At 35.3% G+C, this 16,689-nt stretch overlaps 1 protein-coding gene across 2 annotated transcripts in view; it reads right to left on the minus strand.

The window, feature by feature from the left end:
• Nucleotides 1-16,689, minus strand: part of SEMA3E (semaphorin 3E) — a 279,353-nt gene that overhangs the window by 40,349 nt on the left and 222,315 nt on the right. For both annotated transcript variants that reach the window (XM_049893056.1, XM_049893057.1), the window contains exons 5-7: nt 16,070-16,163; nt 4,054-4,173; nt 194-336 (exon numbers count right to left, since the gene is read on the minus strand). In XM_049893056.1, coding sequence (XP_049749013.1) covers nt 194-336; nt 4,054-4,173; nt 16,070-16,163 — 357 coding nt within the window. The remainder of the gene's footprint in view (nt 1-193; nt 337-4,053; nt 4,174-16,069; nt 16,164-16,689) is intronic.

Consider the following 16,689-nt stretch of genomic DNA (forward strand, 5'->3'; position numbering starts at 1 on the left):
AAATCATACAAAATGTAAGGCTCTTTTAAGATAAAACTTTCACTAGATATGAAGGATATTAGTTTAGCAAATTCTAATTTTAGATAGAATGCTAGAAAATATTTGAAAGTGAAAACCTACTATAAAATTAAGAAAGGTGTGGCCAAAAATTTTGAACTAAGCAAGCTTAAGGAAGGAGAAGTTCAATCCTTACCACACAAAGTCGCCCCACTCTGGTGTAAATTGCATGGGCATTGTTTTCTGCCTCCAAGGCCTTCTCAGTAAAAAAGAAATACACTTTGTTGTCATCTCGATCTTCATTGTCAGGAATCATATATGAACCTACAAATTTTGGTTCTATACAAAGTAAAAAAATAGAAGAAGTGAAAGATATTATAAGAAAGTGTTAACAAGTTATTCTAACAAATTATAAATCACCCAAGTACTTAAGTTTAACTCTTGTCATTTTATGATAAAATAAAATACTGTCCTTGAAAAGTTTTACCAAACACTAAAAACCATGTACAGGCCTCCTTTTCCTTTGGGAATCAAGAGTCTTTTTAAAAATATTAGAGGAAAATTTACTTAAAAAATAAAGGAGTCAGAGAGGAAAAAACAATTTTAAAGAACATGTATTGCTGTTGTTGTTAGGGGCTGTCGAGTCAATTCCTACTCTTAGCCACCCTACGTATGACAGAATGAAATGCTGCCCAGTCCTGCGCCATCCTCACCATTGTCGTTATGCTTAAGCCCACTGTTGCAGCCATCATGTCAATCCATCTCATTGAGACTCTTCCTTTTTTGCTGACCCTCTAATTTACCAAGCGTGACGCCCTTCTCCAGGGACTGATTCCACCTGATAACAAGTGCAAAGTATGTGAGACACAGTCTGGCCATCCTAATCAGAGGAGCATTCTGGTCATACTTATTCTGAGACAGATCTGTTCATTCTTTTGGTAGTCCATGGTATATTCAATATTCTTTGCCAACTCCATAATTCAAAGGCATCAATTCTCCTTCGGTCTTCCTTATTCATGGTCACGCTTTTACATACATATGAGGCAACTGAAAACACCATGGCTTGGGTCAGGCCCACTTTCATCTTCAAGAGGACATCTTTGCTTTTCAACACTTTAAAGAGGTCCTTTTGTAGCAGATTTACCCAATGCAATGTGTCTTTTGATTTCTTGACTGCTGCTTCCATAGCTGTTGATTATGGATCCAATTTAAATGAAATCCTTGACAACTTCAATCTTTTCTCCGTTTATCATGATGTTGCTCACTGATCCAGTTGTGAGGATTTTTGTTTCCTTTATGTTGATGTGTAATCCATACTGAAGACTGTGGTCTTTGATCTTCATCAGTAATTGCTTCACGTTCTCTTCACTTTCAGCAAGCAAGGTTGTGTCATCTGCATAACACAGGTTGTTAATAAGCCTTCCTCCAATCCTGATGCTATGTTCTTCTTCATATAATCCAGCTTCTTGGATTACTTGCTCAGCATACGTATCAAATAGGTACGGTGAAAGGATACAACACTGACACGCACCTTTTCTGACTTTAAACCATGCAGTATCCCCTTGTTCTGTTCAGACGACTGCCTCTTGATCTATGTACAGGTTCCTCAAGAGCACAATTAAGTGTTCTGGAATTCACATTCTTTGCAGTGTTATCCATAATTGTTATGATCCACACAGTCGAATGCCTTAGCATAGTCAATAAACACAGGTAAACATCTTTCTGGTATTCTCTGCTTTCAGCCAAGATCCATCTGACATCAGCAATGATATCTCTCATTCCATGTCCTCTTCTGAATCCGGCTGAATTTTTGGCAGTTCCCTGTTGATATACTGCTGCAGCCATGTTTGAATGATCTTCAGCAAAATTTTGCTTGCATGTGATATTAATGATATTGTTCGATATTTTCCACATTTGGTTGGATCACCTTTCTTGGGAATAGGCATAAATATGGATCTGTTCCAGTCAGTTGGCCAGGAAGCTGTCTTCCAAATTTCTTGGCATAGACGAGTGAGCACTTCCAGCACTTCATCCCTTTGTTGAAAAGTCTCAATTGGTTTTCAGTAAATTCCTGGAGCCTTGTTTTTTGCCAATGCCTTCAATGCAGCTTGAACTTCTCCCTTCAGTACCATCTGTTCCTGATCATATGCTACCACCCGAAAAGTTTGAATGCCAACCAATTCTTTTTGAAATAGTGATTCTGTGTATTCCTTCCATCTTATTTTGATGCCTCCTGAGTTGTTTGATATTTTCCCTGTAGAATCCGTCAATATTGTGACTTGGGGCTTGAATTTTTTCTTCAGTTCTTTCAGGTTGAGAAATGCAGAGCGTGTTCTTCCTTTTGGTTTTCTATGTCCAGGCCTTTGCACATTTCATTATAATACTTTTTCTTCTCGAGCTGCCCTTTGAAATCTTCTGTTCAGCTCTTTGACTTCATCATTTCTTCCTCTTGCTTTAGCTACTCGATGCTCAAGAGCAAGTTTCAGAGTCTCTTCTGACATCCATTTTGGTCTTTTCTTTCTTTCCTGCCTTTTTAATGATCTCTTGCTTTCTTCATGTATGATGTCCTTGATGTCACTCTGCAACTCTTCTGATCTTCAGTAATTAGTGTTCGCCATATCAAATCTATTCTTGAGACGGTCTCTAAATTCAGGTGGGATACACTCAAGGTCATACTTTGGCTCTGGTGGACTTGTTTTAATTTTCTTCAGTTTTCACTTAAACTGGCATATGAGCAATTGATCGTCTGTTCTGCAGTCTGCCCCGGCCTTATTCGGACTGACAATGCTGAGCTTTTCCATGTGGTTGATTTGATTCCCGTGTATTCCACCTGGTGAGATCCATTTGTATAGTTGCTGTTTATGTTTGTGAAAAAGGTATTTGCAGTGAAGAAGTCATTGGTCTTATAAAATTCTATCACGTGCTCTCTAGCATCATTTCTATCACCAAGGCCATATTTTCCAACTACTGATCCTCTTTTTTTGTTTCCAACTTTCACATTCCAATCACCAGTAATTATCAATGCATCCTGATTATATGTTCAATCAGTTTCTGACTGCAGAAGTTGGTAAAAATCTTCATCTTTGTCCTTAGTGGTTGGTGCATAAATTTGAATAATAATCATATTGATAACATACATTTCAGACTTTAAATGCATCAAAGAGGGACATGTTGGGGCATCAAGTGATAATCTCAGTAAATTTCTTTCCTTTATGTATAAAATCACTATAAATATAAACAGTATATTTTAGTAAGGAAATCTCTCATTACTTTTTTTAAAATTCATACATTCTCTTAGAGTCTAAACTGGTCATGAAACACCAGTTTAGTTTTAAAGTGGAAAATTAATTTTAAGTTTTTGAGTTTACATTATTTAAAAAAACAAAAACCTGTTTCCATCGAATCAATTCTGACTCATAGGGGATGTAGATTTAAATGAATGCCTTTTGTTGATATGGTCTGTGAAATTTATAGGCAACCTTAATGACTATGCATTTTAAAGCTTTAAGAATGCATAAAATGATGAAAACAGTCACCATAAAATGCTGTAGTCCCTAGATATGCCAGTGTGGTGAAAATATTTAAACTAAAATTAAAAAAAAAAAAAGATAAGAACCTTACAAAGAATACTATGTCAATAAAAGGCTAGTGACTTTTCTAGAGTTTTATTGGTTTCTAAAGTGGATTGTGACTCCATTCAAACAAGCAAAGCAAAGCAATCAATTCATTAAAAAAAAAAATTATACCAATTGATAAGTGTAATAAAACAACTCATTGGATGATAGTTTTTCACTTTTCATACATTTACTTTGTGTTCTTCATATAAATCCTGGTTCATAATCATTATTATAAAATTAAATTGGCTTTATAACTAAGACAAAACATTAAGACATAATATAGCATATATAATAGTTTTATTGAAGAATATTGCCAATAAAAAACATCCTAAATTTGTAAAATATACAAATTATATTTATTTCATTATTACTATTAAAAATGGCAAAATTTCTGATGAGTTATAGATTTTGATTTACATACTTTTTTCTTCAACCTTACCTTTCAACAGGCGCTCATCATCATGCTCAGTACGGATATGGGTCAGTCGCCCCATGCTCCGGAAGATTGCAGCGTCTCTGCCCCAGTAGTCACTGTAGAGTCCAGCAAACAATTCATTACCTACATGAAAGTATCAGTTACAAAATAAGTCAGTACTTGTTTCTGGATCTGAAGACAATGTATAAACCAGAATTACATTAACAACATCCAGGTTTACTATGCATATTATATTATAAATTAAAATATAATGGTTACAGGTATATGGTAAAGCTAGACTGCCAGGGTTTGAATCTTGTCTTTTCCACTTAGTAGCTGTGTAAACTTAGGCAAGTTGCTTAACCTCTCTGTGCCTCTGTTTCCTCATTTGCTAATAGGAATAGGAATAGCATTTATCTCAATAAGATTGTTATGAGTAAAGCACTCAAATGAGTAGCTGGCACATTTTAAGCTCTAAGATGTGTTTGATAAATAAACAAGTTGGTTTCATCTTGAGTTAACTGAATATAATTTTTTTATTTTAAAACCTAGGATTCCTGCAAATGAATTCCCCTTTGTACATTATTATTATGTAAGTATGTGTTTGTGTGTATGCATGTGTATTTGACATTCTCAGCAGGAATGAAAAAAAAAAAGAATCATAAGTTTCATTTGCATTTATATTTCCAATCCCACTTCTAACCCCTAATATGATGAATTCTTCTTTGATCAAAGTGATTTAATACATGACAGGTTAAATAAGCATATTTTTCTAGTTTGAAATCATGTAACACATTTTTTTTCCAAATTGGAATGTCTGATTAGCTAATGCTGTTGTTAGGTGCCATCGATTTCATTCTGACTCACAGCCACCCCAAGTGACAGAGTAGAACTACCCATAGGGTTTTAAACCCTGGTGGCATAGTGGTAAGTGCTACAGCTGCTAACCAAGAGGTTGGCAGTTCGAATCCACCAGGCGCTCCTTGGAAACTCTATCGGGCAGTTCTACTCTGTCCTATAGGGTCGCTATGAGTCAGAATCGACTTGATGGCACTGGGTTTGGTTTTTTTTTTTTTTTTTTTAAATCTTTACAGGAGCAGATCATCAGGTCTTTCTCCTGAGGAGCTGCTGGGTGGGGTGGTACCGCCAACCTTGAGGTTAGAAGCCAAGCACTTAACCATTGTGCCACCAGGGCTGCCTTGTTGTTGTGTGTCTTCGAGTCAGTTCCTACACATAGTGACTCTATATGACAAAGTAGAACTACCCCATAGGGTTTCCTAGGCTGTAACCTTTAGGGCAGCAGATTCCCAGGTCTCTTCTCACACGGATGGGTTCTAACTGTCAACCTTTTGTTTCACCAAGCAGCCGAGGGGGCTTAACCATTGCACCACCAGGGCTCCTTTAATTAGCTAATAAACCAAAGCAAACCCATTGCTGTCGACTTGATTCCAACTCATGGCAACCCTATAGGACAAAGAAGATCTGCTCCATAGGGTTTCCATGCTGCTGGTGGATTCAACTGCTGAACTTTTGGTTAGCAGCTGAGCTCTTAACCACTGTGCCACCAGGGCTCCAGTTAACTAATACTACCTGCTGCCGTTGAATAGATTCCAACTCATAGTGACCCTACAGTCGTATTTAATATTAAAGAAATACTTTTATTTTACAAGAAATTGTAGCCATTGTAGACAGAATCATTTTAACTTTAATCATTCCAGGAGAAAAGTTGGAACAATGACATATTTAAATAAGCCCTATATTTCAAACAACAAAAATGAACAAAGAAAAAAAAAAACTCATCAAAATTTTGAAGAATATGTGCTAAAGTACTTGGGGCTGAAATGCCATTATGTCTACAACTTTTTTTTTTTTTTCAGGATTCAGTAAAAGAAAGTGTGTGTGTGTACATGCATGTGTGTGTGGGGAGAGAAATGTGGCAGAATGCCAACAACTGGTGAATACAAGTAAATGGTAGGCAGGTGTTCATTTTACTCTTCTTTCAACTCTCCTTTGTATTTGAAAATTTTCAAGATAACAAGTTAAAAAAAGAGACATATTTATTGAGTTTGTCCCACATATTTAACTTAGGCTAAGTGAGATGTGTAGTAATAGGAAAAAATATCAAAACAACACAAAACATAGATGATTTATGTCTGACTTAAAAGTTTATGATTTGATCGAGAAAAGTATCTGAAGTCTGATTTAAGCATATCACGGTCCTTGGTAATATAAAGGGGGAACAACTTTATTTATATCTGCTCTCTTCACTAGCAATTTTATATCCATATTTGGAGAAAGAGTACTTTGAGACAAAACACACTCAACGGTTAGGGATCTGAATTACTACCGGATTCAGTCTGCACTACTTAAACATATATAGAAGAAAGTCATTTCAGAATCATTAAAAGGACTTGGTGATCATCAGCTCTAAGGTATAAATGACTGAGATGACAAGTAAGAGTTCCCTGAAAATCGAAACTCCAGAATGAGGGTTTTCCTGAAATACTTTTGTTTTTTAATCATTATAATTATATTCTCCATCTAAAATATAGAGGCCATTCTGGGAAATTGTTCTAAACATAATTTATCTTTCTAATCTAACATGGAGCCCTGGTGGTACAATAGTTAAGAGCCCAGATGCTAACCAAAAAGGTCAGTTCGAGTCCACCAGCCCCTCCGTGGAAACCTTACGGGGCAGCTCTTTCGGGCTGCTATGAGTTGGAAACAACTCAGTGGCATCGGGTTTGGTTTGCGGTTTTTGTAATTTAATATGGGCTGGACTTAATGTTGAATAAAGAGTTATCGTTTTTGTTAGTTGCTGTGGAGTCCATTCTGACGCGTGGCGACTCCATGTGTGCAGAGTAGAACTGTTCCACAGGGTTTTCAAGGGTACAACTTTTCAGAAGCTGATGTCAGGCCATTCTTCCGAGGCACCTCGGAGTGTGTTTGAACAGTCAACTTCTGCGACTAGTAGTTAAGTTCGCACCACCCAGGGAATGCATAATTGGCATAAATTGTAGATTTCTTAAAAATCACAACAGTTTTCTATTTTTTAATATTTGAGTTAATTTAATTTATTAAAATATTTTTAGAACTTTGACATCTGAAAATATTACTGTGAGAAAATAATCTTTCTATTCGTTCACAATAATTTTAATGCACTAAACACTGTTTTTTTTAAACACTGTTAGGGAGTATTCCCCCCCCCCCAAATTTGACAAACAAGTACCCCTTGCTGCCACTAGATGGCAACCCTATGTTATCAAATAATGCCATATTCAGGACAGGTTATCTGCACAAAGGAAAAGAGGATGTATTACCAATTTTCCCCAATTTCCCTTTTTGTACACCGATAAAAGAAAATAGTTGTGAGCAATTCAAATAACATAATATGAATTGTATGACTTAAACTTCAAAGACACTAGACAGGTGTTAAAAACTATAAGCTATGTAAACTGAACCAAATGTGTTTCATCTGGAAATGTTAGATTTTCCTCAGAAGGGAAAGATTCTTCTTTCATATCTTGTTATCAGTGTGAAGAACAAAAAAATTCATAGTAATAGATAATAATGACATTTGGCCAAATACTTTCCGAAAAAATAGGAAAAAGGTAACACATTAGTGAAAAATAAGAAATTAGAATAAAACTTAGGTACAGATATTACCTGATAGCAATTAAATGAAAAAAACAAAAACAAAAACTCAACATCATTGTAACAATAGCAATGACTTACGGTAAATACATAGTTTGTTTTTCAATATTTTGAAACTTTACAGAGTGCAAAAATAACATCTAGACAAATCATATTTTCATATACTAAATAAATCACATAAACAGGAAAATATCTTTTAAGGTTTGAGTGATAAAAGTAGATCTACTTAAGGACTTAGTTTTCTATAGCTATGGAAACATATAATAAATGTATTAGCCATAACTTTAGCTATTATCTAATCTATTTTGAAGGAGCTCTGGTGGCCTACTGGTTAAGGGCTCAGGTGCTAACCAAGCGGCTGGCGATTCGAACCCATGATCCAATCCAAGGAAGAAAGATGTGATGATTTGCTCCCATCAAGATTACAGCCTTGGAAACCCTATAGGGGCAGTTCTACCCTGTTCTATAGGGTCATTATGAACATAAACAACCTACTTAACTTTTATATCATATATTTTTCTTTTTTTTGCACTGGTTTCTGATAATAATTGATGTTACTCTGATTTTCAGTGGCGAAATGTTATAATTAAGAAACAAAACACTTATTTGCAGGGTATTTTGATAGATGAATGTAACTTATCATTGGCATGATCTACAATAGTCTCTATGTACAAATAATAGTGGGGTTAGCTCTTCTTTGGGAATCTGGCAATTCCCAGAGAGGAGCTAACTCCACTATTCTTTTATTTGTACATAGAGACTGTTGTCTTGAAATCTGCTGTTTGACAGTGGCAAAGCCGTGCAATACCTCACGATCTCTGTTATCTGCAGAAGCAGACATGCCCACATGTGATTTCGTGAACCTGTCACGCTTTTGTTTTCTCCATTGCCCTTTGCCAAGAATTCCTCACCTCCTTCCCAGCTCACTTCCCGTTTTTCCTGGATAATCTTCACTTTCTCCATGAAGCCTTGAGTGACCAAATTTTGGCTAGCTTTTTTTCCTAGTACCAACACAGCCTTCTGTGACTGCTTTTGCCACACTGCTCATCCTGCCCATTGCCATTGAGTTGATTTTGTCTCATAGCGACCCTACAGGGCAGAGTAGAACTACCTCATAGAGTTTCCAAGGAACAGCTGGTGGGTTTGAACTGCTGACCTTTTCATCTGAACCAATGTGCCACCAGGGCTCCACTGCTCATCCTTGTTGCTGTTGTTGTTAGGTGCCGCTGAGTCGAATCCGACTCACAGAGACCCTCACTGCTCATCCTACTATATTTTAACTGACTGTCTTATGTGTTAATATTATGCCTCACTAGAATGTAAGCTTCTTGGTATGTCTTATGTATTCTTTTGTCTCCAATAAGTACCACAGTATCTGGTACACAAAAGATGTTCAATAAACATTTACTGGATGAACGAATGACATAACAACTTAGTAAGCAAATACATCTAGAACTCATTTCAGATGATGAATTAAAAAAAGGATGAAATGCAGCAAGAAACACTCAAGATAAAATTCTGATTTTTCAAATTTGCTTCAGGCCAAAAAAAATCAGAAAAAGTTATTAGTCTTTTATATAAACAATAGAAAGTTTTGATTTTTTTGCTCCTCAAAGAGCTTATGTTATTTAATGGTTTTATTCATGAGCTCAAGGACTCTTTCTTCTAACATTTGTTCCCAATAGTTTCAGCCCAAAAGTACAATGCCTAGTAGTTGAAAGACTGTGTCTATATTAAACTAACTGCTTATATGAAAAAAATAAAATAAGAAAAATCATTTGAATCTTGGCAACATAATTTCTATCATCTGGATAACTGACCATTTCACCTTTCACATCCGTGTTTGTTCTCTTACAGATCTGCTGTAAAATAATATTCTTAACATAACACTTGTCTTTTCGCTTATTTATTTACATATATGAACACTACAAGTTCTTGTAATTAGTTTTGTATTTTGAGGATTAAACATTGGTTTTATTCAAGACTGTCCAAGATACACTAATCGAGTTCATGTAAAAGATGATGAAATATGGCAAATGCTGCCTTTGGGAGGTTAGTTGAAAATAACAAAGACATAAGTTGGAGCTCCAAATGCTGAAAAATTCCTCAATCTATTTTTTTATCTATAAAATAAAGAGCTTACCCATTTATCTTTAATCTATTTTAAGATATATTAATATTAACTTAGAGCCTAGGGGCTCAGTAGTTAAGGTCTCAGATGCTAACCAAAAGGTGGGAGTTCGGATCCACCAGCCACTCCTTGGAAACTTCATCGAGTAGTGCTACTCTGTCCTAAAGGGTTGCTACGAGTCAGAATTGACTCAACGGCAACTTTTTTTTTTAATATTAATTCATATTTCTAATATTCATCTTGAAAATGCTGTAGAAATAATAGCAAACAGAAAAAATATTCTCACTGGGCCTTTGCTAATTTTAATTTGAACAGTTACATTTCTGATATAGGGCAAGTAATACTCAAAGCAAATAATTTAAAAACAAGGTATACAAAAACAAATCCATTGTAAATAATTCTAAGTTAAAATGTGTAATTAAAATTTTTTTCTACATAATTCCTTTTTTTAAATTGCAAATGCTATTTAAAGTTTTGGGAGACCGTGATGGTGTAGTGGTTAAGAGCGTTATGGCTGCTAACGGAAAAAAGGTCGGCAGTTCGAATCCGCCAGGCTCTCCTTGGAAACTCTATAGGGCAGTTCTCTGTGCTACAGGGTCCCTCTGAGTCGGAACTGACTCGATGGAAATGGGTTTGTTTTGTTTTGTTTTTAATTAAAGTTTTAAATAAGCATATTGCATTGCCTTAATATTTAAAGGGATTTATCAAGAATTTTGCTCTTGGGTTGCATATGCTATACGTGAGCTTTTCTTTACTGTGTTGAACATACAGGTCTTAATTGTTTAGGTAGGAAAATTCACAGTAGTTTTCATGACCTTCTTCTTAAGTTTCACTGAAGCATTTCTCTTATTCATGTTGTAAATATATGTTCTACAAATCTAAATAATGTGAAACACATTTGCTTCATGGAACAGCACATGGCTGAAAACTGATTTAGGGGCTCCACTTTAAAAGTGAATTGAATAATTGTGTTAGAAAGTTATTCTACTTAGGATGAATTATTTTGCAAAATGCCTATGATATACATGCATAACTGCAAAGAAAAACAATGCATTTGGAAGGACGAAGATGGAAAAGAAAGATCCATATACTCCAACATCTTAGTTCACACTCACATTCCGTTTCACATGCCAAGGGAAGAACGTGCCATTTTATTAGGTGTTTAGTTGTTGTTTGGATCTTTAGCTTATTTGTTTTTGCTTTGGCAGATGGCTAGCAATAGTATCAATGTTAAGAAGGTGGTTTCTGAGTGAAGAAAATAGAAGAGAAATGCATTTTGAATCTGTTCATTTGCTGGCACTGGCCTGTATATTCTTTGAGTTATCTTGGTGAAAACCAGTGACATGGATACTGCTGTGGTCAAACGAGATTCTTAAGGGAGAGAATGTCTATGAGGAATTGAAGACTGGGCCTTTTTCTTTCTTTTTTTTTTTTTTTTTGATTTTTCTTCCCGTTTTGAGGAAACCATTAGCAAAGTATTCAAACAGTTCCTCAGGGACTAGGAGCCTTAGCCAGAAGCTCCAGTGAGCATGTGAACAATGGGCATTCTGCCAAGCGTTAGCGAGCAGCAGACTTGGATAAGAAATTACGAATATTCTTTAGGGATAACAATGTGGTAAGGGAATGACTTTAAGTTACTATAGAGTTGGGATGAATTCAAGAAACAAGCCAGCACATTCACTTGTTATGTTTGTAGAAGTTATAATTAAAAAAAATATTTTACTTTGATTTAGAATTTTTATTTATTTTTCTAATATTCATTAAACCCTACCCTGCTGTGAGTATAAATATAGTTCACTAAAAAGAAAAAAACTATATATCTGTATTTTAATAGTTATTATATAAGTATGTTTTGCTGTTATTAAGAACTTGAAATAATTAAAGGTTTTCTGCAGGTATTCCAGCTCCCTTTCGTTCAATCAACGTTGACCTTTATTTTAATTCACAGAGTTTGTATTGTGGATCTACGTTCACAAAGTTCTCATTAAGAGGACACAAAGTACAGGAAGAAAATATCAGTAGCTATCACATCTGTAGTTCTACTTGCTGAAAAAAATAACATAGGACAAAAAATATACAAAGAAAATTTCAATGACTGTAAAATATACACAAAAACTCATTGCCGTCGAGTTGATTCTGACTCATAGGGAACCTACAGGACAAATATCTTATAAGTGGCTATTTATTGAACTGAAATTTAGTAAGTTTTTAATTTGAAAAATATCCCTAAAATTTTCCCAACAATAAAGTTGTCAAAATGTGCATGACAAAGCGAGCAGTTTTCCTCCCAAAGACTAGTAACAGGCATCTTAGCATACCTGAGGCACCTCAGGTATGGCAGATATTAAATTACACCGGGAACTGGAAATACAACTGTGGGTGTTAAAAAATAAATAGGCAATAGAATTGAAAGGACAAAGTATAAGGAAAAATGCATTTGTTTTTTTGGCAAATAGCTCAGGCTTTTGTCTGAAATTACTGAAGATATCATCAATTTAATAAGGAGATTATTGCAATATTACATCAAATGTGACTGCTGAAAAAGTCAGCTAATACATTTCCTGCCTGGCTAAAATAACATATGACACGAAAGTATTTACTAGATTTTGATTTAGCCAGTCACTAAACTAATAATTTATTGACAAGGTAAGTATTAAGTATCTTTGGATGACTTGAAAGGCATAAATACGTGATATAATAATTTATTTTACTGAAAAAATGTCCACATTGTTTCATCAAACTTGTTTTTATAACCTGGTTGTAATTCCTTGTATCACTCAGTTCCATAAGACCATGTTAAAAGTCCTGTCAGTGATTACACTGGGAAAATCTTGGCTAAACATGTAGAAATATTGCACCTGGGACATGAACTTACATGCCTCCCAGTTAAATTATGTTAACATGAATTGACATCTGAAGAACAAGCCTGATTAATACATAATTTCATTTTGATTAGTTTCTGAACACACAGTTTTCACTAGCCTTTCACTCCATGTGATCCTAAGTTAACCGAATTTAAGTTTTGTTTTTTTTTTTAATTAACATTGTATCTACAGATAAGAAGCTATTATATGAAAATTTTCCCTGATGCAAGCACATTTTTTTTTTCTTGGAGACCTTATAGTTTTATGACTATTATTGCCAGTTTGGGTTTTCATCATTAGAGGATGTCTTCACGGGAACGGGCACTAAATGTTAGTGTGGCATATAATTAACAAAGAAACAAAGAAGGAACAATGGTCTAAACATGGCCCCCCCCCTTTTTTTTTGGAGTCTTGTCCTGACCCATCAGCAAAGAACATGTGTGGTCATAAAACAGCACATTAATGCATTCTTTCCCTGTCAGAGTAAGCTGCGTCCAGCTTGCCAAATTCCAACTCAGGTAGCTCCATTTTTCCAGCCCACATTCCTGCTGCTTTTTCAATTGGGTGAATTATTTTTACTTCCCGTCTTTTAAAGAGTTGCTGGCTCACGTAGGTTATCAGGTTTCCATCCCAGTGGCTGCTGCATTTCCACAGTGAGTGAATGATCTCTCAAAGGTACTTGGGGATGAAAGGGAGTGGATAAATGTGAAGAATTATATTTTTATTTCTTCTCTTTGGAGGGATTATTCTATAACTTTCATGTTTAGCTTGGAGGGCTCTTATGATTTGATTTCTTTTCTGAATAAGAGAAACAGCCACCCAGATGGCAAGCACTTCACATTACAGCGTAGTGTAATTTGATTTGGAAGTTCAATGAAACTTACTTGGAAATGTCCCTCCAGTAATATTCCCTGTCTTAAAAATTTCAGTTTTAAATTCCCGGCTTCATGCATAAACAAGCTCCAGGGAAACTGAATGGTAAGTGGCAGGGTGGCTAAAGAAGTAAGTTTTAACCATTTTAAATGGAATGCTAAAAAATAATTGGTCTTGGGATTTTACTGTGGAAACCGTGTATACTATATAACTTGCACCTTCCTGTGCCCTTTGTATAATTCTTATAAACAATATTCCCAAATTTATTTTTTGTTTGTTTAGGGACCTATGTGAGTATTCCATTCTATGCAGGGCACTGTGCTAAGCACTGTCTGGTAAAGAAAGATAAAGTATTTCTCCTCCAAAGATATTCAAGCCTTAAAAAACCTGTTGCCATCAAGTCAGTTCCGTCTTTCAGTAACCCTCTAGTTCAGAATAGAACTTCCCCATAGGGTTTCCAAATCTGTAATCTTTATGCAAGCTGATTGCCATATCTTTCTCCCTGAGGAGCAGCTGGTAGGTTTGAACCACCAACCTTTCGGTTTGGAGCCCAGTGTTAAACCACTGTGCCACCAGGGCTCCTCATTCAAGCCTTTAATCTATGAAATTACACAAATCACTAAAAACTTTACCAAAAAAATTATGAGTCTACCAAATTATATATTTTCACTCAAATGTTGCCAAATTCCTAGGAATTTCTAAGGTTTATGGATCTAGCATTCAGTAAAACTGTCGTCCCTAAGGTTTCGACACCTGCTAAGTCTAAATAGATTTAGGCAAATCTAGCCTCATATTCTAGTCTCCCTTCTTCATATTCTGTTTGCATACACACACGCACACATACACAAATGGTTTGGTAGAGCAACCCAAAATATGTTAAAGTAATGTTTTCTTTCAAATGTTATTCTTTAAAAACATTGCAGCTCTTTATTCGGGCCCCTTAAAACTTAATTACTATGTGAAATTCTTGCTTCACAGCCCTTCCAAATTGTAAAGCTGAAGTACATCAAACTTACTTATTAATTAGAACAAATATAAGTATTTTCCTATATAAATTTTTTAAATGATACTGTTGGGGGGCTGAGTGCCAGTACTGAGATGGAGGAGTGTAGGAGTGGCTATCAAAATCAACTGTCAAGAATAATACAGGGAATGTATAGTCTTGAGAATACACAGTAACATCCGTATCAAACAATCAAGCATAACATATTTCCATTCATCATCAGTTGGAAGTTTGAAGTTTAACCATCTACTGGTAGTCGCTGACTTATGACACATTCGAGTTATGACGAACTGCACTTTTTACTGTTTCTTTTTGTTGTTGTTTTTGGTGCATCTTATCATTAGTAATATGTACTACATACAATGCTGCAGTGCATAATTCGCTGATATGGTCATTCTCAGACGTTCACTCGCAGATGTTCAAAGATTGGACTTATAAAGATACTGACAATAAAAGGCAATAACAATGAAAACGAAAACGAAAAAAAGAGGTCCTCGACTTACATCAAAACCGACTTACGTCAGAGTCGTCAGAATGGAATCCCATCATAGGTCAAGGACAACCTGTACTTAGAATACGAAGTCTCTACATTTTCTTTTTACACTTCCTTATTTCAACAAATATGTTAATCTAATATTAACAAATAACTCTAAATGGTCACAGAGCAATAATAGAACCTATTAGAGCTGTGCCGTATCTATATCAGAACCTCTGAAACACTGAGAGAACAGAATCATTCCTTTTAGCTCCTCTATTAGGTGTCAGTGATTGCGCTCTTCAACTTTACAGCTGGGAACACGCCCATCTGACTACTATCACAGTGCTGGAGTACTTTGACAAGTGTGCCGTTTTCAGCCCCAAGCAGTATTAAAGAGAAGGAAAGAGTGAGGCTCTCTGGTGCTCATTTAAAGAAATTGAGTCAAATTAAAAATCTAAATCAGACATGGTCATCCTATTCTATTATTCAAATATGGGCATTAATCAGTAGTTTGAACTGGTCAACCTTTGTAGTTTACATTGCAGGTTAACAAGAATTTGTATCAACAGCATTGAAGTTCTCAGATGAGAGACTTTCTACTCAATTCTAGTGACTCAAAGAAAGGCACCGAAGAAGAGAATATAAAAAGTTCCACTAAAGTCATGGAGTAAATCAAAGATAAAGAACTAAGACATGTTAATATAGTTTAGTTTCTCCAGCTACATTTTTATAAAGTATTCATTTAATTGCACATCTTGAAGAGTAATCTATTCAATGCAAAATGTGCTGTATCATGTAGTAAGTGGCAATTCGCTTTTCCAGAATGAGACATACAGACCTCACGGCATCTGCACTTAGTTTAGAGTCATATCAGCTCAAATTAGCATGGTTTGAAATATATTTTTGCCCCAGCACTAATAAACTGATATGACAAGGCAAAGTATTCAAAGAAATACTGAAAAAACATAACTGAAGTTGAAAAATAAGTTTCAAAAACAATATGACCGCAACCTGATGACAGTGGCAATGATGATTACCAATTAAAGTGGAGACGAAGGAGGAGCTGGGGTCAAAAGGACATCTGCCCCTTCCTCTCTCAGATCTGTGCGATTCCAGGTGAAACAGGGGCTCCTTGAAAGAAAACCAGAAAAGCCATTAGGAACCTCTCAACTTTAATAAGAATTTGATTGCTCAGATAAAATGTACTAAACTTTGATTATTGATAAAAACACTTATTTTAAATAGGACACCAGTGAGTAACATTAAGTTATCTGGGAATAAAACAGGTTTTATAAATAAGCACATGGGTTTTGCAGACCTCTGGGTGTTCTATCATTCCTCCAAAAAAGTACATAAGTAGTAAAAAAAAAAAAAAAAAAATGAATGGAATCAGCAGTTTTTACCACTTGATCAGATACTATTAGCTATTCTGAGATATGTCAGTTAAATATCCCAAGGGAATTGAAACCTGCTGAAGGAAGGTTACTAAAAAGGCAATTCAATGATAAAAACGGAAGTGGGCTTTTATTACAGAAAAGACATTAATGATTTTTTTTGAGTAATGTGTAAGATAATAAAACTTACTATTAATATTTTGGAAATTTTATTTTCCATCAGTTTTACTCTTTATCACATACTCTTTGTATAAATATCTAAC

Source organism: Elephas maximus, chromosome 8, assembly GCF_024166365.1.
Source record: "Elephas maximus indicus isolate mEleMax1 chromosome 8, mEleMax1 primary haplotype, whole genome shotgun sequence".
In the NCBI taxonomy this organism is placed as follows: domain Eukaryota; kingdom Metazoa; phylum Chordata; class Mammalia; order Proboscidea; family Elephantidae; genus Elephas; species Elephas maximus.